Source organism: Notolepis coatsorum (genome assembly GCF_963971535.1).
Source record: "Notolepis coatsorum genome assembly, chromosome: 16".
Classification (NCBI taxonomy): domain Eukaryota; kingdom Metazoa; phylum Chordata; class Actinopteri; order Aulopiformes; family Paralepididae; genus Notolepis; species Notolepis coatsorum.
In genome coordinates this window covers 81341781-81367121 of record NC_140180.1, presented here as the reverse complement: position 1 = coordinate 81367121, position 25341 = coordinate 81341781, and the positions used below count along the sequence as shown (strand labels likewise).

General features: G+C 47.3%; 1 protein-coding gene across 1 annotated transcript in view; it reads right to left on the bottom strand.

Moving 5' to 3' along the window:
* The window catches only part of cdhr2 (cadherin related family member 2), a gene marked incomplete at both ends in the record, with an annotated part of 79455 nt that overhangs the window by 17276 nt on the left and 36838 nt on the right, over positions 1 to 25341 (bottom strand). The window contains 4 exons of the mRNA XM_084332101.1: positions 16268 to 16364; positions 16581 to 16738; positions 16844 to 16893; positions 25067 to 25138. Coding sequence (XP_084188227.1) covers positions 16268 to 16364; positions 16581 to 16738; positions 16844 to 16893; positions 25067 to 25138 — 377 coding nt within the window. The remainder of the gene's footprint in view (positions 1 to 16267; positions 16365 to 16580; positions 16739 to 16843; positions 16894 to 25066; positions 25139 to 25341) is intronic.

Below are 25341 nucleotides of genomic sequence, written 5' to 3'. Positions count from 1 at the left end.
AGCGTGACGTTTTTCAACCATGGGGGCACCAGGGGGTGCGGCAGTGTTGCTGCACCTTCTTGCCCCTCCCTGTATTTGCAGCGGAGATGCTTGTTCATTTTTTATGTAAAAATAAAATAAAAATAAAAAAGGCTCTCCAGAGGGGCAACTCAGCCAATCAGAGTAAACGGGCTGTTGCCCGGGCAACAATAGCCTGTACCTATTCCTGCACATCCCTGTTTTGGGACCACCGTCTTGCAATCTCTTTCCATTGTTATGCCGACCGGCCCGGACTGGCCATCGGGACGTTCGGGACGAATCCCGATGGGCCGGAAGTAAATTGGGCTGGTCCAAAAAAAGAAATAAAAAATAAAAATAGAATTGTAATGTTTTTTTTGTACTTTTTTTTTAATGGGGGGGGTTCGACTGGCCCATTTAGTCCACTCCGATCGGCCCACTTTGGTAGGGTAGGGCTGAAAAAGTAAGATGTAAAAATGAAAATTGCCACAGAAAGATGCTTAAAAATAGCCTACTAGCTCTTGCAGTGATTTCAGTCATCTCCCAGGCTGCTCGGCGTGAATATTAAAGGCAACCAACTTGTGTTCAGCTTTTCTCTGATTGCCCACGACCCCACGCCGCTAGCCCGCCCCCTTTTGCCGCGAGTGCGGCAGGAACCTTCAAGTTCCCTGGTGCAAAATAAATCTGGTAGTTCGTTTATGACGTTAATTAATAATAAACACTGTTAGGACTCTTAATAATAAACACTGTTAGGACTATCTGACTCTTAATAATAAACACTGTTAGGACTATCTGACTCTTACTAATAAACACTGTTAGGACTATAAACACTGTTAGGACTATCTGACTCTTAATAATAAACACTGTTACAGTGTTAGGACTATCTCGATTCACGCGTCACTACTGTAACTAGAAACTCTGGGTGTCACTGTACATCAGTGTGGAACTGTAAGCTGTAACGTTATACGTTATTTCGCGTTTTTAACGTCATAAACCAACGCACTACCAGATTCACTCGTCACTGTACATCAGTGGAGGCTGCTTGACTCGGTCCAGCTCCAGCAGCAGCGGCCGTGCTCCGTTGTAGAACGAAGCCCTTCAATGACAGAGCTCTCATATTTTGCGAATGCATAAACTATATCTTAAATTATGGCTATGTGTCTAATATGGCTGTCGCTTATCAATGACTTCGCGACAGCCATATTAGACACATAGCCATAATTTAAGATATAGTTTATGCATTCGCAAATATGAGAGCTCTGTCATTGAAGTGGGTGGTGGCAGTGTAACAGCGTTCACCTTGATGTAAAGTAGCGATTTTTATTGTTTTGTCATGACAAACCAATTACATAAGCTGGCTCTCATATTTGCGAATACAACAGCGTTCACCCTGATGTAAACAAAACAAGTCATTGGGAAGCGGTGCAACTCTCTGCCGCGCGGCAGCGCGGTCACGTGGCCGTGTGGCCAATCAGAGAAACGCTGAACGAAAGGCTGAACACAAGTTGGTTGCCTTTAATATTCATGGTCTGTACGGCGGGCCGGTGTGGGCCAGTGTGAGTCGGTGTGTGGGCCACTAATGTGGGCCGGTATGTGGGCCGGTGTGTGGGCCGGTGTGTGGGCCAGTGTGTGGGCCAGTGTGTGAGTCGGTGTGTGGGCCACTAATGTGGGCCGGTGTGTGGGCTAGTGTGTGGGCCAGTGTGTGAGTCGGTGTGTGGGCCACTAATGTGGGCTGGTATGTGGGCCGGTGTGTGGGCCAGTGTGTGAGTCGGTGTGTGGGCCACTAATGTGGGCTCCCTGATGTTGACTCCTTAGCCACAGCCTTGGGTTGTTTAATACTGGCCGTTGTGTGGGCCGGTGTGTGGGCTGGTGCGTGGGCCGGTGCGTGGGCTGGTGCGTGGGCTGGTGCGTGGGCCGGTGTGTGGGCTGGTGCGTGGGCTGGTGTGTGGGCTGGTGCGTGGGCCGGTGTGTGGGCTGGTGCGTGGGCCGGTGTGTGGGCTGGTGCGTGGGCCGGTGCGTGGGCCATTTTAGGGGCCGGTGCGTGGGCCAGTTTCGGGGCCGGTGCGTGGGCTGGTGCGTCTGAATGTCCCGGGCTGAATTTGTGTCCCAGTCCGCCCCTGCGCCGACGACACTCAGGTCTATCTCCCCATGAAACCCAATGACAAGTCCAGTCTTGACAGCCTCCAATCCTGTCTAGATGACATCAAATGCTGGATGGCCCAAAATGTCCTACAACTTAACGATTCTAAATGCGGATTCCTCATTTTCGGCGCCCCAAACCAAACCAGTGTTATCCCCAGCTGCCTGGGTAACCTGTCTGCCCTAGTTCAGCCCTTCGTAAAAAACCTGGGCGTGTTCTTCAACCCCAAATTTACCTTTAACTCATTCCCTGCCAAACAACGATTTTATACGCGTTTGTCCACCAATCGTTGAACGCCAACCAGAATTAGAACTAAAGATAAATGCAATTTTATTAACATATAAAATACATGTGCATGACATATAGTGTAACATCGGGGGGCACTAGGACCCAGGAGTACCCTGGCCAGGTATTGAAGAGTATCTAGAGAGGAAGTCTCACACGAGCGAGACTTGACGTCACGTGTGTTGCCGTCTGTTTGAATGGAAGCACAAGTTATCCGTGCTGCTCCTGCCGCACGCTTTTAATAAGGTATGAGCAGGTTAAACACCTTTTTTTGTTGGTAAATCTATTCCATCATTTCCGACCTACAAACAACTCTTATATGTTGTGTAGACGTTCGTGTAGATGTGGTGGCCGCTAACGTTACATTTGTTCCTATGTGTGCTCAGTGCTCAGTATGTATGTGATGACGACACGACACACAAGAGTAATAATTATTTGTGTCGTGTCATCATCACTGAGCACACTGAGCACACATTAGGAACAACCCCCCCCCACCCTTTCATGCATTCATGATGAAACATAATACCGATAATATAGAGTTGATTTCGAAATAGTATCGTATACAGGCGAGAAACTCACGTTTTTTTGTGAAATGCACGTATCATCACTGAGCACACTGAGCACACATTAGGAACAACCCCCCCCCACCCTTTCATGCATTCATGATGAAACATAATACCGATAATATAGAGTTGATTTCGAAATAATATCGTATACAGGCGAGAAACTCACGTTTTTTTGTGAAATGCACGTATTGCTGCATAGCGTAGTTTTCTGGGATTAGACAGGATTACTCTTAAACTATACTCATATTCACCACGGTATAAAACGGGAATGTATGGATGAAAAAAAATTTCTTTTTCACAAATTGAACGATAGATACTCTGTCAAATGGGCAATAGTATTATATCCATAACTATGATATATAATATAGTTTGAGCCCTGCAAACACCGACACGTATTCGTATACTTTAAAGCGCTGGCATTTCAACAGTAACAGTAAACAGCGCCCTCTGGCGCTGAATGAGTTAATAGGCAGGTGAACTCGGTGGTGAAGGGGTGTTTTTTCCAGCTTCGGTCCATAGCTAGGATCAAGACCATTCTCTCCCCCTCAGACCTTGAGAGAATCATTCACGCCTTCATATCTTCACAACTTGATTACTGTAACTCCCTGTACCTGGGGCTTAATAAGTCAACCATAGCCCGCCTACAGCTACCCCACAACGCCGCTGCTAGATTGCTCACAGGTACTCGGAAGAGAGCTCATATCACCCCTGTTCTTGCCTCCCTTCATTGGCTCCCAGTACGCTATAGGGTAGAATTTAAAGTTCTCTATTCGTCTACAAAGCTCTTAATGGTAAGGCCCCCTTTAACTCCTCCAACCCCCGGACAATAACACACTCTCCTCCCCCGCCCTCTGCAACTCATTTCTCCACTCCTTCAATAACAAAATCTCCCAAATCAACAGCTCACTGACCGCTCGTATTGCCAACTCCGCCCCCGTTGCCGCTCCACTATCATTTCCCCCCCACCTGACTTCATCCCCCTACCCCTCTCACTGCCTTCGCCCCTGTTGACTCCTCCTTCATCAGACATCATGACCACCTCCAAGGCCACTACCTGCTCCGTCTACCCCCTCCCCACTACTCTCACGTAGGCCTGCCTCCCTGCTCTCATCCCCGACCTCACTGCCCTCTTCAATCAGTCACTATCCCTAGGCTACGTTCCCTCCATCTACAAACTTGCCGCTGTCACCCCTGTTCTCACAAAACCCACCCTTGACCCATCCAACCTCTCCAACTACCGCCCTATCTCCAATCTCCCTTTTTTCTCCAAAACACTAGAGCGCTGCCTCCCAACTCCACTCTCATCTCCAGTCCAACACCCTCTACGAACCCCTTCAGTCTGGCTTACGTCCATCACACAGCACCGAAACCGCACTGGTCAAAGTCATCAACGACCTCCTCATCTCCGCCGATTCTGGTGCCCTCAACATCCTGATCCTACTCGACCTTAGTGCAGCCTTTGACACAGTGTCACTCCATGCTCCTCCAAAGGCTGCACGAACTGGGTGTTGACAATGATGTGGGCCCCTTGAACTCGGCTGCGCTCATCCTCCCAGACCCCCGCAAGAGGAACCCCCCCCCTCCCACCCTCCCCCCTAGAAACCGGGCTCCCCCGCATCCCAGGTCCGTCCCACGCGGGGTCCAGCACTCAGCGACACGGGCATCTTGAATCTGATTGGGCCCGACCCAGTAGGGGGGCGAGGGGCAATACTCCCCCCCACCGAGCCAAGCCCGCTACCTCCCATGCCACCAAGCCCCCCACCCCACGCACAACCAACCCACAACCCACGGGATCCCACTCTCCCGGGTCAAACCGCATAAACGCTGACCCCCCACCCCCGACTCCCCCCCCCCCCCCCTGAGTTGAGCCCATTGGCGCCCCCCATATCTTAGGCCGCTGCGCCCGTAGCCGGGCCCCCATCGACACGGGTCCCTTGAATCAATTGGGCCAGGCCCAGTAGAGGAAAGGATAGGGGACTCCCCCCCACCGAGCCAAGCCCGCTATTCCCCATGCCCCCGAGAGCCCCACCCCACGCCCATCGGCCCCCCAACACACAGGGCCCCGCCGGGCAAAGCCCAGCCTCTCTGATCCCCCTGTGAGAGACCCCTCCCTCCCGCCCTCCTCCCCGAGAGATAGAACACCCCCATATCCTGGTCCACCATGCACAGAGCCGAGCCCCCAGAGCCCCCACCCACCCCTGCCCGACCGCCAGGCCCCCGGCCCACTAGAGCCCCAAGCCCAGGTCCGCTGAAGGTCTAAGCACCACGCCTCAATGGCCCCCCGACCCCCCGCGACGCCAAGCCCGGTTCCCCCCCGGCCCCGACACCTGACCGCCCAGGCACGACGGCCGAGGACCCCAGGAAACCCACTGTACCTCCCATGTCACCGACATCACCGCACACGTTTATGAAAATAAAACTAACAATACAATAAGCGCACTCTTTCCCCAGTTGGCGGTTTGGAGGGGGATCAGCCCTCCTACTGGAGAAGCCCCCCCCCCAGAGACGAAGATACCCCCCGCAGGAGGCTCTTCAATTTTTGTCCTTCATATTTGTCCATGTGCACATTTAAAACATATATACTTTACATAAATCGCTCCCAAGGTGTACGGGGGATCCATATGTCACCCCCTCTCCCCTGCTGGTAGGTGCAGAGTATTGGCTCTCTTGTTGAGAGGGCTCTGCCTAGTGGCGGAGGGGTGCCTGATGTCTTGGCCCCCCTTCATCTCACTATAATTGTCCAACATTCGTGTTGTCTATTGTGCTAGAGCTCCTGGTCAAAGTTCTCTGTCTGCTTTTCCTCCTGTTCCGAGACCCCCACCTTCCAGTCCTCCCGTGATTCGAGTCCCATGTTCCATTGTCTCTCCTTCATCCCAGTCCAATGTGTGTAAATCTCTGTGTGTTTATAGTTCTCCATTATTCTATGTGTTGTATATTTACCCTCCTAATTATTTCCATCTGCAGTGATTATAGTGCGCGTTCGTGTATGTGTTTCATTGGGCATTATTGTCTATAGCTGGGGTGGTTAATCCGTTCTTTATGTACTCCTCTCGTTCGCCTCCCCGTGTCTCACCTCGTCTCTTCCTTCACGTCTCCTTATCATTTCCTTCACCTCGAATCTCAAAAAGTTAATAGTAATCGCTCTCGGGGGGCCTGCCAGCGGGCTGCTTCGACGCAGGCGCCCCGTGGGCTCTCTGAATCTCCATCACCACATACAGGGCCATAGACTCCCTTTCCACTCCGTCCTCCAATCCCCATAACCGGGTATTATTTCTCTGCGGTCTCCCTTTCATGTCCGACAGCTTTTCCTTCATTTTTTCTTGTTGTAGAATTGCAATTGTCAGTACTTCGTGTATCTTCGTTTCCCATTCCTCCGCCTCTGCCATTCTCCCTTCCAACGCCGCCACGCTCTCACCCTGTTCCACCATCTTTTCATTGACCGCTTCGAGTCCCGCATCCATTTCTCCCCCGATATCCTCCTGCTCCGTCTTCAATTCCTCCCCCAGCCTCCCGACATCGGTCCTTATCGTGTCCGTAATTGTCTGCATATCCACCAATATTGCGTCCGTCATTGTTTTCATATATGCCAATATCTCGGCCTGCATGCAGACCGCCCATCCTGGCATTTCCCTGTCGAGCGCGGCCGGCCCACCTCCTCCTTCCACCTGGTCCCTCTCTCCCTCGCGACGGGGATTTTGTATCTTCAAATTCTCCCTTCTCAGAGATCCCTCATTTTCTCTCTTCTTCTCATTCCTTGTTTCCTCCTTGTTCCTTGATTGCATCTCCATTTTTTATTTCTTTTCGAGTCTTTATTCATCAGTTTTTTTACTTATTCGACCAGGAGCTCCAGCACACGCGTGCTACCCGTTTCCTCTCGTACCGGAAGTCCCATTATGCATACTTTTGACAATAAATAAAATCAGAATGTGTTCTTACTTGCTTGCCTGGGTAAATAAAGGTTATAGAAATGCAAAAAGAAATTAGGGCGGCTACGTGGCGTAGTGGGCAAGGCGCTCGCCACGAATGCGGAGACGCTGGGCTCACCTGTTAGAGCCCAGCGCTCCACATTGCTTTCAGTTTAGCTGGTCGTTCATACTAATACACATTGGCCGTATTAGGGGGTGGGAAACTGATGGGTGGGGATCTGGCGTTGTGGACAGCGACTCCTACAGGTCGGTTGGTGCGCCTGCGCAGTGGAATCAGAAAGTGTCGGGGGCAGCTTGAGCCTCCCACGCGTTACTCCTCGCCACTGAGAGATCGAGCTGCGCAGGTGAAAAGATGCGACTGCTGTTACGTCAAGTACCGGAGGGGACTTGTGATGTATGACTTAGTCCACATTGCAGCCGGCTTGTGGTAGGCAAGAAACAGCGTTCGTGACAGGGGAGGGTTGAATTGGATGATACGAAATTGGGGGATGGGAGAAAATATAGAAAATGGGAGAAAAAGTGGATCAAAAAAGAAATGCTAAAAAAAATTAATAATAATAATAATAATTTGAAAACCGATACCGATATTTTCCGATATCACATTTTAATGCCAATATCGGCGATAATATCGGTAGGCCAATAATATCGGACATCCCTAGTATTAACCCTTTGTATATTTGTTTCCCTTGTGTCACCCAGCCTATGGTGATTCTTTCTTGTGTATTAATCTTTTGTTTCGCACACAGGGACATTGAGGACAGGAAGATACCCTAGGTGTACATTTTGCATCACGTAGGTGACCTGATGTTAGATACACCAGCTTTAGAGTGAGCACCACCACCTGTACTTTTGGGCGTTCAGAGCCTGTAAAGCAGGGATCGGCAATAGGCGGCCCGCGGGCCGACATTGGCCCGCCAGCAATAATTTCTGGCCCGTCAGATTATTTAGAGAATATGATATTTATTTTACGTGCAGGAAATATTCACTCGGGACGCCAGGGTGTCTTTTATTGTGAAGCTGTATCTATCTACCGGTAGTCATCAAAAGCATGTCTGTCACTATAGCCAATTGAAATGCTAGAAATGGTCACGTGGACTGGGAGAACCAATGGAATAGTCCCACCGGGCGGCGTGTATATTTCCCTAACGCACTTTCACTTCCGCGTTCGAGATGGAGCGAGTAACAAAATGTGTTAAAAAAACAAAACAAACATCTTTGGATAGCTTCTTTGCAACAGGGAAATATAACGCTTCTTTTAATAAACAGGAGCCATACTTAAAATATGGGTTTATCGCAACAGGTCGGTGATTCTTGCGTGCCGAGCCGACGTCCTCTCTGCATAATATGTGGTGACAACAACAACAACAACGAGGAAATGATGACAACTGTGTTCAAGTTGGCAGATAAAGTAGCTGCATTCAACGCCAATCTGGAATTGGAGGGCGGCGAGTGGATATGTGACATGTTTCAAACATTAGCAGGGATTTTGGAGGACTTAACAACAAACAAGGTATGGTGAGTCGTGTTTTCATGCATTCTGTCTTCTGATCTGTTCATCACGCGCCGCGGTGATCTGCAACAGCTGATCTGCTGTTCATGAATGAATGAATGAATGAATGAATGAAAACTTTATTTTTATTTTTTTTTAAACTTTGGCCATTTCCCTGGCTCTTTTATACGTTTATCGCATTTATACTTGGTCAAGTTCGACCGACAGAAGCAGGCTGAAAGGGTTCAGATGGGGGGGAAGACACTCTGGGAAAGGCACGGCTGCAGTCCGGGATTCGAACTCGCTCAGCCCCAGATCCGTGACGAGCACGGTTGTCCACGGCGCTGAAATAGCACTCGCGGTACGTGGTGAGCTACTGGAGCTCCCCCATGAAAACTTTATTTAACAGATTGCAGAATGGGTACAATACAGTACGGCGCAATACACACAATTGTTAAGGGGATGCAGACCAGAGAAAAACGTTTGTCTTTTTTCACTATATTAAATTAGCCATTGTTCTGTATCGTATGGCTCTCGCTCGGCGTCACTCTCTGCACTGTACCTCGCACGTGCACGCGCACTGAATAAAGACCACAATGTACCTTTATATCCCAATATTCGTCTGACCACACCCCTATCAGCTTACCTACATAAGCAGGGGTGGGGCCACATACTCGCCTCCTTCTTCGCTTTCACCACAAGAAAGTGCCTTCGGTAGATCCCCACTTGACGAGGTTGTTAGTAGGAGAAAGTTGGAAAACAAGAGATACGTTGACATCATATCTTTATTTTCTCTCACTATATTCGAGAAAATACGGCGATATTGTCTTCGTACTGGAGTGTCTGGAAGATGATGATCATTCTACACCTCTGCCGGTTTTTTCGTATTGGGAGTTCACGCCGCTACATGCCTCCCAACTGCAGTCCTCATTGCTGCGGCTGGATGGGGTGAAACCCTCCAGCGACACAGCTGGACTGTAGGACGCACCGCTGTTGTGAGAAGCGGTGGGTTCCAGGTTTGGTGAGTAATGTTTGCTTGCGAGCACCACTTGTCTGTTAGTGCTATGGGGGCTAGCTGACAATGTTTACGAAAACCGGCCCCAGATTAGGGTCCTTTGTTCAGCCTTTTTAGGCGACGGTGGAGGATCTTGGTTTGAAGCCCATTATAGCAACTAGTGGGCCACGACCAGTAGAACTGGTGATCCCAGGATCTCTGGACGCGTGGGTACTTCTCTGTCACCGTATAGGCCCCGTATTTCATATGCAAATGAGAGTATACCCTAAACGAGGAAATGTGGCCATGGATGATCGTTATCGGAAAATCCATGTTCAAGTCGGCTACAGCCCAGATGGGACTTGTGCTAGCTCCGCCGGATGTATGGTAAAATCACTGTTGTAAAACTGTGTTAACATCTAGTTTCTCTTCTCTCTTAAAAGGTGAGGAGGGTTTCAGAACGGCGGCCTGTCTGAGTGTGGCTTGTTATATCGTTGTGTACACGTTCAGGTGATAGCTGCTTAGCTTGCATGCTAGTTGTGGCCTACCTGTTAGCCAGTCAGCTGTCAGCTGTTGTGTCACTAGGCTAGGTAACGTTAGCTTGCTGCTATCGGCCGAGAGCGGCCGTTAGCTTAATGCTACACTGTTGAACATTCTGAGACTATAACATGCTTTAAACACTCTGACTACGACGTCATCTTTGACAGAGGATGTTAGTCGAACCTACCGAGGCCGGCCGGCGAGGACTGCGTCAACAAGGGGAACCGTAGCGGCGGGATGGAGTGGCGACGCTGCCCATGTCGACAACACAGGAATGCTGTGTTACTACCGGTGCCTTGTTAGAGACTGCAGTTTCGCTTGATCTGCGCTCACGGTAGGAAGGGTCTTGACCAGACCTTGAACACTTCTTCTTTCTTTCCCTTCTAAATGTTTTGTAAATAACGATGTTTTCCAAAACGAGTGTTGCTGCACTACATTTAGGATACGATGCAAGTTATGTGTGAATTGTCTTGTCACTGGTCTCCATGCAAATCGGGTTGTTTGTTACAGATGTGAAAATGATCTGGTTTGTTGTGTTGAGAAAACATCATGTGTGTTCATGTACCATGTACTCACAACTAAGGGGGTTAAACTAACCTATAAAGCTATGCTTGGTGACATATGAGTAAAGGATGAATTCTTTTCTCAGCCTGTAATGACAATGAACAGTGTGTTCACATATTAACAGGTTTACCTGTTTAACTGGCCGTATTAAGGGTAAAGTAGGAGGGGTGTTCTCCCCCCGGTTCCCTGGGGACTTCTTCACCCTCCTCTCAGACATGTTGTTACAATATATTGTGTCACTGTGTGGTGGGATACGATGTAACCCTTAGCTTGATTGCTGGGGTTGGTCTAGAACTGCTTGAGGAACTGTATTTTCCTAAAAGAAAAGATTGTTTGGTCACTTTTCGTGTGTGCTTAGCAAGGCCTGTGGCCGATACTAATCGAGAATTATGTATTCTCTCATTATGAAAAACGGTGTTCCTCTGTAGAGTGTTTTTGCCATTTTTTGTAGGTGATAATGGGTTGTGTGTGTCGTGGGACCTACAACTGGGTTGGGTTGGCCACAGAAGCACATGTGTAAGTCTGGTACCGGAGCTCTTAAGGGGGCCCGCTCTATTCTGTGTTTTTTCCTTAGTAAAAATCAGATAGCAGGTTAGCACATGCGCTGTGTGAAGCTGTTAGACGCTTCATGGAGCTGACTATGACTGTGTCATACTCTTTTTTGTCATTACATCGTATCATGGGTGTGGGGTCGTAAAGGGGTGAACTGGTAATCCTTTTCTCTCCTTCTTTGATGGGCAGGGGTTAAAACCTCCTGTCCTTCAAGGTTCCTGTCACGTTGCTGTTCGGCACGTTACAGGGTAAGAGGGGGGGGGGGGGGGAGGGAGTTTCCTGGTCCCACGCCCTGGAATATTGGCCGTGTGCACTGCAGAAATTCCCCCGCCATAGAGTACGTCACTGTGCGCGTCTCTGTTGGTAGGACTTCCGTGAGCTGTTCGGGTCCATATGATGGATCTGTTTCGGGGAGTGGTCAGGGCTCCTCCTCACGAAGCTCCTATTCGGGCCTTCTGTGAGTTAGGGCTCTTCTTCCATGTGAGGGAGCCTCCTCAGAGTGCAGAGCCTCCTCCTCAGATTGTCAAGGTGAGTAGAACTTCAAAAAGGAGTCCTGCTCTATTGTGTGTGTATTCGATTCAATTCGATTATTGAGTGTGTATGGGTTCAGTGCCTCCTCCCCGGAGAGCCCTAAAACCAAAATTTTACATGGCTCAAGGTTGCAATATATTCTTTTCAATCTGTACAGCTCGCGTGGGAAGTCTCTCTGGGGATTTCCGTCTCCTCCCTATGGGAGGGTGGTGGGATGTAAAAATGTAAAAAAAAATTACCCCCGGCTGTGTAGACTGGGATACATGCTGTTGGTGCTTCCTTCTTTTCTATTAAAAAGAGTTGGAGTTAGGAAGCATCACACCCCTCTTGTCGTTCCCCTGGGCGCCTTGGGGATTCAATGACAGGTCTAAATAGCCTGTTCATTGATGTGGTTGTGTCCCGACGCACGCATAGTGCTAGCTCGGGGTGTTCTGTTGAAGATCAGGCGAATGACTGGCACGCCTTGGTTGCTTGAGGTTAAAACAGCGTTTTATAAAGCAACTGGGATGGAGGTTTTTCCTCTTCCGACGACCTGTGTTGGTTGTCGACGGATTCTCGTTCATATCTGGGGGATGATGACGGAATGGATCTGAACATATGTAGAGGGGTCTCACGCCCTGGGGGTGGGCCACCGGGCGCGGTTCGCACCGAACGTCTGGGTGGCGCCTTCTTTTCATGTTTAAGATCAACACGCATATCTGCCCCTTCTCCTGGGCCCTCATGCATCAACGTGGACGTAGAACTTGACCTACTTCCACACGTAAGCACGGAATGTAGAACTAGCGTACGCACAGGGAAGTCGGCATTCATCACACGTGCGTACGCAGGCTCTATGCCCTGCCGTGTTGATGAATACCACTTTGTTCTACCGTCAATGCTCGTGCATGATTATCCATATATGGTCATGAAAATGAGGAAACACCCCCCATGGGATGTGAAATAATGGACCGACCCGAGCGGGACTCCGAGAAACTCCACGGAGAATTCACTGCTGTCGAACCAAGAAGACACTATCGCGTATTATGATTTATGGGATAAATAAAAGGCGGACTTGTAAACGGTGATGTCAGATATCAACGGCTCCCTAAGACCATTGGTGCAATTCTGCCTGGACAGCTCAAAATACTAATAAAGACCGTTCGTTGACCACTGTTTGGCGTTGGTTGTGTGTCATTATAACCGTGCTGTAATATGAATGCCTTTATTAGTTGTGTTCGATTGGCTATATGATTTTTAGAGGCATCTATTTTGTTGTCGGCTAATAAAGACCGCGCTGGAATATGACTGCCTTTTCCCGTGTTGTTTGATTAATACCCACGGATTAAAGTTCTCCTCAATTCTATTCCAAATCGCGATGGATCTCCCGTCAATTTTCTACCTGCTGCATATGATTTCTAGAGGCATACTACAATCTATTTTGATGTCAGTATTGGGTAGCCTATATAAACAATAATAGAGAGCATATACAAGAACAATGAATCTCACTGCATGTATGATGTATCCTGCCTTTCAATACATGAACTTGAATTCCATCATGTTTGTGTGCGGGACTCAAGGCTGCTGTCACAATGGGTGGTACCGCCGTACAGTAATAATAACAGTCCACACAATATCACGATCCATGCCATAGCCTATGTTCCATTAGGACATGATCTGTGACGACAAATGTTCTAGAATGTTTGATTAAGATATCATACTCTGACAGCATGCCTATGAGCAACAAAAACGCGAACTTGAATCCCATCATATAGTCTGTCCACTATCTGCATGGTGTCATTGCAATGCGTTTTCTATTCTTTCTTGTACAGTAAAAAGGGGGAAGAACACTATATTCATATGACTTATTCTGCTTACAGCTTCGAAATTCCACTTGTTTCGTTTAACGTAAAGCCTTTTAAATATAATCAAAACGTTCCCGTGTTTCGGCGGTCTGTGCGCAAAATAATAACGAGTTGAGCTTTATGATTTATGATGAATTGAAAATGGGGGACCCTGATGTAAACAGGACGAAAGTTGGTCTGCATCCCCAATTAACAATTGTATGTACTGAGCTGTACTGTACTGTACCCATTCTGCAATCTGTTAATAAACTTTTCAATCAATCAATCAATCAAGCTACGCGGAGCGCAGTCAGTCAGTAGCCTACACCCCGTATATTCCGATAACGCTATATAAACCATGCTGCATTCATTCTGAGAGAAAGATCTATTATTCCAAATGCTATTTATAGGGTTTTGACCATAATTACACTACTGTTGCTATCTTACAATTAACTATAATGAACTACGGTTCATACAGAACATCCAGTGTTATTATGCACAGAAGCTCATTTCCTTGTTGTAATAATATATTCTACCACTGGGAGCTAGGTACGCCAGGTCTGACCTGTGCGTAGATGTACGCACAAAGTCAAGTTCAAGTTCAAATTGATGAATCCCACTCTTTGCTTAGAAATGATCGTACGCACGGGTTACGCACAGATCTGTGCGTAGAACACGTTGATGCATGAGGGCCCTGGAGTAGGCATGTCGGCGTGGTTAGGGCACGGGACTGGTTCTGGTCACGCTGGTCCGGATCAGTTAAACCCGTTGTCCGCCGGGGATGCAGATCTGCTGAGGGACTTGGGCTTTTTTCAGGGGGAAAAATGCCAGGTCGGTCCGGGTGTCACAGGGTTAAGCGCTATGGAGACCCTGGTTGGGTACATTTTGTACTCTGCACTGTCGTAATGGCTTACGGCCATGCCAACCTGTACACGCTCAATCTCGTCAGATCTCGGCCGCTACGCAGGTTGGTCCTGGTTAGTACTTGGTTGGGAGACCGCCTGGGAATACCAAGTACGGTGTGCTTGGGGCTGGTTCTCCATTCTTTTCGCTCCTCTCTCACGCATGGCGAAGAGGGGCCTGTTGGGTTGGTCTTTGACCTCCTCTGGTGACCCTGTGCTTCCCGTATCGCCGGGCCCGGTCCGAAGTAATGTTTCGTCGACCCGTAGGCCTGGGATAACCCTTTTTTGAAAACTGTAACACTTGTACTGCGGTATAGCCAGTGTGTACCCGCAGGTGTGTTTTGGAGTTTTTTCTTGAGGGGTTATAGGAACAACCACCGCATTGGGTAACGACAAGGTGGTTGATTCCCTGGTGTGTTGGAGCAGTGTCAACTCCCGGGTTACCCGGTTGAGGGTGCCCCTGCACGTTCATGACGTCTGCCAATCATGTCAGCCTTCTCTGCCTCAACCCCTCTGGGTGGGTTTTTTTTAAATGGAGGCTTGGTCATGCAACAACGCCAGCATACGCCCCTTCCGCCGGGGGGGCTGTTCTCAGCTAACTCCTTTGGCGCCTGTCTCGTCTGCAGTGCTCCAGGCTCAGGTTACAGCCTGTTGCCTGGTTTTCCCCGGTGCACTGCCTGCTTCCGTTGGTTAACCTTTTTTGTGTGCTTACGGCCATGCTGACTGCCTGTTCTGCAGGGTCAGTGTGCCAGGCGGTGTGCTATTGGGGGGAAAGGGCCCGCTCTTGGAGGGGCCTTATCCGAATACGCTGGCGATGTGGGGGGCGGTGTCACTAAGTGACCGCCTGGTGGGGTCTTGATGCCTGGCGTCATTGACCTCTCCGGGCCCCCGTTTTCCAGGGGATCCAGTCCCTTCAGTGGGTCTGGGTCTTCCTTCGCGCTCCGCTGCTACGGCCTTGCCACGGGGTTGGGTTTGCGCTTGACCCCGTGATTCTGGGGGCAGTAACGAGGTTGTTCCCTCCGTTCGTTCCCGAGTGGCATGCGGGTTGTGCGTGTGTGGCCTCGTGGGGTCAGGCCACGGTCTGCTCACCCTGTGCGTTGAGTTGCTTGAGTGCCTCTTCGCACGGTCGGGTCCGTCGCCCGCCCGGGAACCTCCAATAGGGGGGGTGCCCTCCATTAGGGGGGGTCGGGGGGCTCGGTCCTCCCTGATCTGATGGTTGTGGGGGGCCTCAGCGGGGTGTATTTGTCGGCCGATGGCTCTCGCTCGGCCTCCCTTGTGCAGAGAGTGACGCCGAGCGAGAGCCATACGATACAGAACGATAGGTTATAACTATAACCAAGTTCTGTTAGTATTGGTGACGCTCGGCGTCCGACACCGCTGCAGCCCTTGATCTCACCTTGTGGTGAAAGCTTGGGAAGGAGGCGAGTATGTGGCCCCACCCCTGCTTATGTAGGTAAGCTGATAGGGGTGTGGTCAGACGAATATTGGGATATAAAGGTACATTGTGGTCTTTATTCAGTGCGCGTGCACGTGCGAGGTACAGTGCAGAGAGTGACGCCGAGCGTCACCAATACTAACAGAACTTGGTTATAGTTATAACCTATCGTTTTTTATCCTGGCCCGCCAAGCAATGGCTTGGGGAAAATCTGGCCCGTGGCCAAACCTAATTGCCGACCCCTGCTGTAAAGGCAAGGGTGGGTTTTCATTTCCTTTTGTATTTTATTTGGTGCCACTAGGAAGTCCTCCTTGCTCTCTGTGTTGTGTTTTGATTTTGTGAATTAAATACTATTATTTTGCAAATCTTTCTGTGGTTTTGTGTCACTGCACCCTCACCTAACGTGTCTGTGGCCTTGTGTTGCATCCCCTTACTGGGGTGCGTAACAACTTTATTTACATTTTCTGGCGAGACCGCGTTGGCATGGAAGGGAGGGTGTATTCCCACAGATGAATCAACAGTTTACCTCCAGTTCGGTTTCCGTCGAGAGCCCACCGGTGTCGGTTGCCACCACCGCCACCAAATACTTCCCTTTCAGCCCCGTGTCCAGCTCCTTCAGAGATCTGTGACGTAAAGAAACAAACATAAAAAACACACTTGAGTCAAATGATAAACAAAGGAAGCTACTGTATGTAGCATTTATTTAACCAGGCAGGTCAATTAAGAAAAAATTCTAATTTACTACTGCCTGGTGGGAGGATAAAAGGGCCTCTTGAAGGGTAATGGGGAAAGGGACAAAAAATGATGAATAGAAAAAAACTGTACTGTGTTGAACTCACTGGATGATTCCCACGTAGATGTTGTTTTGCAGCGTGGTTATGACTTCGAAGACGTTCTCCATTTTGCCACTGTCGGTTTTACTGTCTGTGTAGTCGAATCGTACACCTGTTACCTTGAACTCAATGACCTTATTCAGTCCAGAATCACGATCTGTAGCCTGTATGTGTGTGGGGGGAGGACGATGACATACAAAAATATACAAAAGTGAGATAAAATAGCAAATACGTTGACTAGTTGAAATAATTTGTCCGTCTGTACTCACAGTGCACTTTGCAACCGATGTGCCTTGGCTAGCGCTCTCGGACACCACGACTAGAGAATCAGAGGAGACGTATAAAGTTGAACACAAACACTTTGGTATACTAACCAAGTTATACATGAATGCTTGATAACATTAGAGCTCTTTTTTATGGAGAAAAGTGAAACTACAAAAGCTTCCACAATGTTCTCCTCTAAACTCAATGGACCTCATTCTCGAACGGATTTACGAGAAAGTTACCAACACATTTTTTCGTAACTCGATTTACAAACTTTTTTGGCATTCTTGAATGGCTTCTTTTCGTAAATTTGTTCGTAGCTATGAACAGGATTTACGAACTCGAAAAGGCAGTCGTAATTTGGACAGACTGGTGTGCGCCCGTCTTTTTAACGGCTTAATTTGGGAGAAATCCTTGGGGATTGGGCTCACTTCGATTCCACAGACATTTTCGGAATAAAATTATTATAATAATCATAAACACTGACAATATTTGTATCATTAACACTTTGATCGCCATGGTTAAATTCATAATTTACCATCCCTAGCCAGCTCTATTTGTCTATGGAGAAGTTCCCCTTCTTTGCAGGGCTATAACTTTTTAAATTCTATTGCTAAATTGACATTATTATGGCCCATTCAATGTCCTATATCCATTGTTCAGGGTGTAGCAACATTATACTTTTTCATTCACATATTCATACTAAAATATGGTCTAAAGTATAAGTATGTTTTTATCGTTTTCTGCAGCTTTCTCCAGAACTTGATTTATAGCCCCAAATGCATTATATTGATGATCAAATACAGTTTGGTAGCGATCGGTGCCAGATGAAAAATTTCAACTGGAGGTACTTCTAGAAGTTACTACGTATCATCTGATATTGACCGGATGGGCGGGGGGTCGTTTATAATTCCGTGGGCAACGTTATATCATTTGTCTAGTGTGGGTCATATGGTCATCAGAGCAGTTTATATGGAACACGTTAGAAAATAACGTTGAAACTCACCGTATCTTCCTCGCGCCGTTGGACGATCAGCTTGGAGTAGACAGTTTTCGATTATGGGATGTTGATTTAGATGAACCATTTCCAGGTTGTATAATACTATATACGTCCAAATAACGTTGTTTATTGAGTTAGGGCGAGCGATTGATTATCCAGTGTGTTGAGATGGAGTCCGGCTAACGATCGCGAGTGCCCGGACGAAATATGGATGAGCACTTCCTGTTTGGCGCGTCACTTCCTGTTGGCCGATCTGCCGATCGGCCACCAGATGGCGCTCTTGAACCGTTAGACAGTTGAGTGGAGCTCACCAGTACATCTCATGTCTCCGGAGGAGAAATATGATTTCGATCACAGATTTTTGAAATATTGATATCAAAGACGAGTTACGCCGTCTTCGGCAGAATGAGCATGGCGAGCAAAGACGAGTTACGGCGTTCCCGGCGATTAAAGTGTTAACAATTACATTTTACATTTATAGTCATGACTCAATGAACCATGTCAGAAAATAAATAAGTGTCAATACGGAATGACTGCACGCTTGGCTCTCAAGGCCACCTCCTGCTCCGTCTGCAGTCAGTTCTCTGACTGGTATATACATACGCTGTCTCAGATATATAGTCGACATGTGTCAACAAATGTACATGCCTGTTTGAATTTATGTTGTACCATTATTACTGTAAAAATGTAATGATTGTGAAATGATTGTTTAATGAGACTATGAGCTGTATGTGTATGTGACCGAATTTCTCCAAGAGGGATTGATAAAAGTTATCCTTATTTAATTATCCTTATCCTTATGAACCAGGGTGGCAGCACATATGTGATATCCTAATAAAACAAGTCATTATTCATAGAATAATAGAAGCCTACTGTTGCTGGAACAATTCATTATGCACATACAGTATGTGTGTGTGTGTGTGACGTGTGTGTGTGACGTGTATGTGTGTGTGTTGGCGCAGCTCCGTATTTATCTGCATCAGGATGCTGCATCGTTAATAAACTATAGATTTTATATGGAATTCGTTAAACTTATCCATATCCTTGTGAACAGTAAGATTGCTCTTACGATGTGCACACTAAGCAATGTAAGGACTTAATAAAACCAACAATAAATAATAACAATATAGAACAAGACGGTATATGGAATATTAATACAGTCTATTCCACTATAGCTATATCCGCGTGATTGGGTTTAGTTCTTATCTATTTATTTATTTATTTATTCACTGTCATTTGCAGTGTTTGTTTTCGTTGTAGTGTACTTGTGCTGTATAATGACAATACATTTTGAATCTAATCTAATCTAATTTTGATCAGTCGCAAATTGCTTTACCTTTTGTATATTTCCCCCATAAGGGTCAACACGAAGGGATAGCCTCTCCTTACAAGGAGCTGGTGGGGCGTTTCTGTATGCAAATGTGGGTGTACGAGAATGCGCTTCCAGTTTAAAGGAACACGCCAACTTTTTGGGAAATTAGCTTATTTGCCATCTACCCAGGAGTTAGACAAGCAGATACATTTTCTTCTCTGTGCATGCATTACATTAGGCTTAGGGAAAAGCCACACCGTTAACCTAGCTTAGCGTCATTCACTGGAAGTAGGTGTGCCAGTGTAGCCTAGTTCCCAACAGTCACGAAATACACTCCAAATACAACTCCAAAATGTTGCTTAGAAAACGAAAATTGGCGTGTTCCTTTAAGAATGAGTGACGTTCTTCATTCATGGGAACCCAGCTGCGATGATTTTGGACACTTACGAAGACCGTTTCACTCGTTCAGGAATTCGTAATTTGTTAGCATGAACTTTTTACGAAGATAGTTACGAAGATACTTACGAACATGTTCGAGAATGAGATCAAATGACTTTAGAGAAACAAGCCAACATGATGGGAAATGCACTTACCGTCTTCTCCAGAGTCAGACTAGAAGATGGATACCAGTTTCCTCTCTGTGCGTTCAGTAGAAAGCTATCTGGCTGCAAGCTAGCCTAGCTTAGCACAAATTATTTGAAGCCAATACGGACCACTAGCCATTAATTTGTGCTAAGCTAAGCTAGCAAGAAATTGGTATCTATCTTCTTGTCTGACCCTGTAGAAGATGGTAAGAACATTTCCCATGATGGTGGCATGTTCCTTTAACCCTTTCACTGCCGCACTACCAAACGGTTAACCCTTTCACTGCGACAATACACAGAAGTTTAACCCTTTCACTGCCACACAACAGCCGGTTAACCCTTTCACTGCCACACTACAGAAGGTTAACCCTTTACCGTCGGTAGTGTGATAGTGAAAGGGTTAAAGGGATAGTAAAGACGTTGTGACATAACGTGGTATGAAATACTTGCCAGTAGTGTAATCGATGCATAGGCGTTAGCTGAACTACTGAGTGCCGTGGTGGAAGTTCTGGCATGGTGTTCCGAACTTCCCCCTTACATCACAACACTGTTGGAATGGAATCTTGGAACCTATTCTACATGTTCAAATGAAGGCTGGTTCTTAGGGTCCTCGAGTTTGCTCTGAACTAGGAAAAACTGTGTTGATGCTTCCAACACTTGGAATGCTCTCCAACTGACACTGAAGCTGAAGGTTCTTCCTTCTTTTGCTGCATTTAAAAAAAAAAGGATCTCCGACCACTGTGTGTCGACTTGTTGATTTGTATTATTTCTTTTTATTTGTTGTGTCTATATATTTATGAATTTGCTTTGTTTCAAGTTCAAGTTTCTTTAATAGTTGTCATACAGAAGTACAGAATACTTTTGTACAAAATGCTTCTTACTGTTGCGCTCCAGAGACTGTGCATGACAAGGTAAGTATGAAATAAAAACATAGTAAAAATTAGAAGTAAAAAAAGAGGTCACAGTGTTCAGTTTAGACATATGTACAATGTTCGTAGACGTAGTTACCATACAATATACAATACTGTGCAGTGTACTAATATACAATACTATATAGTGCAAGGCATAAATGGACGAGGTGCAGTTTAGGTACAATTCACAGTAGGTGTACGAGTTGTAGTGCAAATCCTTTATCAATAAATATAAAGTGTAAGTGTGTTTGTGTGATCTAAAGTGTGGAGAGTGGGTGCTGCAGTGTGTTGTTGTTTGAGTGAGTGTGTGCGTGTGGGTGTGTGTGCTGTGTGCATTTGATGGTTGTTGCATAGTGATTATTGTTCGTTTAGCGATTATTGTTCGTTTAGCAGCCTGATGGCCTGGGGATAGAAGCTCCTTCTGAGTCTTTCTGTGCTCGCCATAAGACTCCGGTATCGCTTGCCTGACGGCAGCAGTTCAAAGAGGCAGTTGTTCGGGTGGCTCGAGTCCTTAATAATTCTCTTAGCCTTCCCCTTGCACCGCTTGTTGTAAATGTTCTGGAGGGTGGGAAGCCCCCCTCTAATTGTGCGTTCGGCTGAACGTGTCACTCTTTGTAGTCTGCTACGGTCTTGTGCAGTGCTATTCCCAAACCAGGAGGTGATGTTGCCGGTCAGGATGCTCTCTATTGTACATGAGTAGAAGTTCCTAAGGATCTTCTGACTGACTTGGAACTTCCTTAGGCGCCTGAGGAAGTAGAGGCGTTGTCGTGCCTTCTTCACAACACTGTCAATGTGTGTGGTCCATGTCAAGTCCTCGGATATGTGGGCTCCGAGGTACTTGAAACTGTTCACTCTCTCAACTGGTGCCCCGTCGATGCTGAGGGGGCTGTAGTCCTTGACCCCCGACCTCCTGAAGTCCACAATCATCTCTTTTGTTTTGCTGACGTTCAGGGAGAGGCAGTTCTCCTGACACCACTGTGACAGGTTCTCTACCTCTTCCAGGTAGGCCCTTTCGTCGTTGGCAGAGATCAGGCCCACCACTACTGTGTCATCAGCAAATTTGATGATGGTGTTGTTGTTCCGCTGTGCTACGCAGTCATGTGTGTACAGGGAGTAGAGGAGGGGGCTCAGAACACAGCCCTGGGGGGCCCCTATGTTGAGCGTGATGGATGAGGAGGTGCAGTTGCCGGCTCTTACCACCTGGGGTCTGCCCGTCAGGAAGTCCAGGACCCACTGGCACAGGTCATAGTTCAAGCCCAGGTCCCTGAGCTTGGCTATGAGTTTGGAGGGGACTATGGTATTGAATGCTGAGCTGTAGTCGATGAACAGCATTCTCACATAGTTCCCCTGCCTCTTGTCCAGATGTGATGCTGCTGTGTGCAGCACATGGGCTATGGCGTCCTCCGTGGACCTGTTGGGGCGATATGCAAATTGCAGAGGGTCCAGGTTGATGGGGAGGGAGGAACAGATGTAGCCCTTCACTAGCTTCTCAAAGCACTTCATGGCTATGGAGGTGAGGGCTACAGGGCGGTAGTCGTTGAGGCAAGCGGGCGTAGATTTTTTGGGTACAGGGATGATGGTGGACTTCTTCAGACAGGTGGGGATGACGGCCTGTTCCAAGGACAGGTTGAAGATGTCAGTGAATACCGGGGCCAGTTGGTCGGCACAGACTTTTAGGACGCGGCCGGGGATGCCGTCCGGTCCTGCTGCCTTCCTGATATCCACTTTTTTAAAGATCCGTCTCACCTCATGCTCTGTTACCCTGAACACTGAGTCTCCATCAGCAGACCCCCCCCCCCCCCCATTGCCGTGGTTTGTAGGCTGGTGTTGTTATTCACAGCCTCAAACCTCGCATAGAAGGAGTTGAGATCATTTGCTAAGGAGATGTCACTGTTCAGTTTGAGGGGGGTTCCTTTGTAGTCTGTCATTGTTCTGAGGCCCTGCCACATGCCTCTAGAGTCAGCCTGTTCAAACTGAAGTTCAACTTTATCCCTGTAACGCCGTTTTGCCTCTATTACTGCTCTCCTGACGTTGTATCTTGCCATCTTGTGTTCTTCCATGTTGCCTGTCACCAGCCCGGTGTTGTATGCTGATGTGCGCACTTTCAGAGCCTCACGGACGGATTTGTCTACCCAGGGCTTTTGATTTGGGTAGATATTAATTTTGGTGGAGGGGATTATTACTTCTACCTGAGTACAGACATAGTCAATCACCGTTTCGGTGTATTCGTTAATATTGGCTGTGTTATCACGGAATACACTCCATTCTGTGCTTCCCAGCACTGCTTGGAGTGACTCCACTGACGTCACGGCCCAACGCTTAACCTCTCGCGAGACCACCGGCGTTCGCTTGAGACTCTGTCTGTACTTCGGCAAAAGAAAGATGGCGGCGTGATCGCTTTTACCGAATGGACTAAGAGCCTGTGACTTGTACCCATTCTTAAATTGCGAGTATACATGGTCTAATATGTTCTCGCCTCTGGTGGGACAGGTCACATGCTGATAGAAATTCGGCAGCACCTTTTTAAGACGCGCGCTGTTGAAATCCCCCAAGACCAAAATGGCAGCGTCAACATTAGCTGTCTGGAGTTTGTTTACCTCGTCGTGAAGTTTTGAAAGTGCGACCCCAGTGTTCGCGTGTGGTGGAATGTACACTCCGATGAGGATGATGGACGTTAACTCTCTTGGGAGGAAGAAGGGTCGACATTTTATCGTGATAAACTCCAGGTCTGGGGAGCAGTGGTTAGACATTTCCTTTGTGTTGCCTACATCGCACCACTCCTTGTTTATCATGAAGGCAATGCTGCCTCCTTTCTTCTTTAATGACTCTTCTGCCGTCCGGTCTTTGCGGAGAACGAAGAAATGGTCTGCCGGTTCTATTGCGTGGTTCGGGACATCTGGACTCAGCCAAGTTTCTGTGAAACAGAGGACGTTACAATCCCGAATGTCCCTCTGGAATTGGATCCTTGCTCTGATGTCGTCCAATTTGTTTCCTATCGATTGCACATTGGCCAACAATATGCTGGGCAATGTGGTTCTGTGTCGTTTGGACCTCAGTCTGTTCCGGACCCCGGCTCTCTTTCCTCGTCTTCGCGGCGGCTTCTTGGCGTCTTGGCCATGGCCGGCATAACAAAGGATCTCGGCGGGCCATTTCTGCTGTTCAGCGATCCGATCCAGAGAGCAATCCAAACGGTAAGTTTTTCTTAATCCAATGTCAATGATTGACTGACGGTCATACACATATAATGCACCAACAGTTGGTGCAAATAAAACTCCTAATACTATAAAAATTAACAAAATAAAGCACAGTCTCGTCGGAGCGATCAGAAAGGCAGCCATCAGAGCGGCGCCAGACTTAACTTAACTTTGTTTTGTAAGCTCGTCGTCGCTGTAAATGAGGGTAACCTCAGTGTCTCACAAGTTGAAATAAAAGTTTGAAATTAAATGAAATGTTTTGTAATACTATAGAAATAGAAATATTTTTTTCTCCAAGATATCATGTCGATATTGAGAGAAGAATTGAGCATCAGGAATATAAAAGGACTGTTCTCTTCTGTTGTGGATGGTTAAAGCTTTTGTTTGCACATTGTGATGTGGCTTAAACCTTTTTGTTAACCCTTTCACTACCACACGACAGTGTTAACCCTTTCACTACCACACTACAGACCGTTAACCATTTCACTACCACACTACAGACGGTTAACCCTTTCACTACCACACTACAGACGGTTAACCCTTTCACTATCACACAACAGAGGGTTAACCCTTTCGCTACCACACTACAGACGGATAAAAAGGGTTAACCTACTGTAGTGTGGTAGTGAAAGGGTTAAATCTTTTTGTTAATGTTGCTGGTGTGCTGGCCGTGTCTGACACTGGCCCGGTTCACTCAGAACACAGAGCTCCGCGAGTCAGCTAATGGCTATGCATAATTTACCCTACTGGCGAGTGATCCATATACCACTGAACATTGAGTGCCACAGAACACTGAACTATCCACACACAAGCACACATGAACACACACACGACACGCACGCTGTGCACGCTCACACACTAGCAGCCACTTTAACACTTTAACATGAGCGGGCACACACTCATGCCGCACACACGCACACTTATGGCCAAAAGGAAAGGCCACTTTAAATTAGTATAACAACAGGAACAGTGTATTGCACTACCAAAGCTACCTAGCATGTCCTATATGCTCTGTAAATAACTATGTACAGATACCGAGATGTCACACCATGTTACCTGTTACCTGTTTATTGCACAATGTTGTTTTTTTATTGGATTCTATTATATGTTGTACCACTGTATTGCACATCGTTGCGGGCAAGACCACCCGCATTTCATTGTATACTTGTATGCCGTGACAATTAAAACTCTTGACTTGACCTGACTTGACTTCATGAATCCACTTACAGAACACAGAATCTGCCGGAATGAATTGTGGATCGTTGTCATTGACGTCCAAAATCTCGATCACCATTTCTCCTGAAATGTGTAAAATACTGTTGTTGAGTCACAAATGTCATGTTGTCTTTATGAGTGTTAAGAATGTACTCACCGATGGAGCTGTACTCTTAATACCTACTCACAATAGCTATACCACTGGCCAGTTTGGCTTACTACCATAGTATATTTACACCTGTATCACTGTATATAATCACACTGTACATACATCAGTTTAGCATATA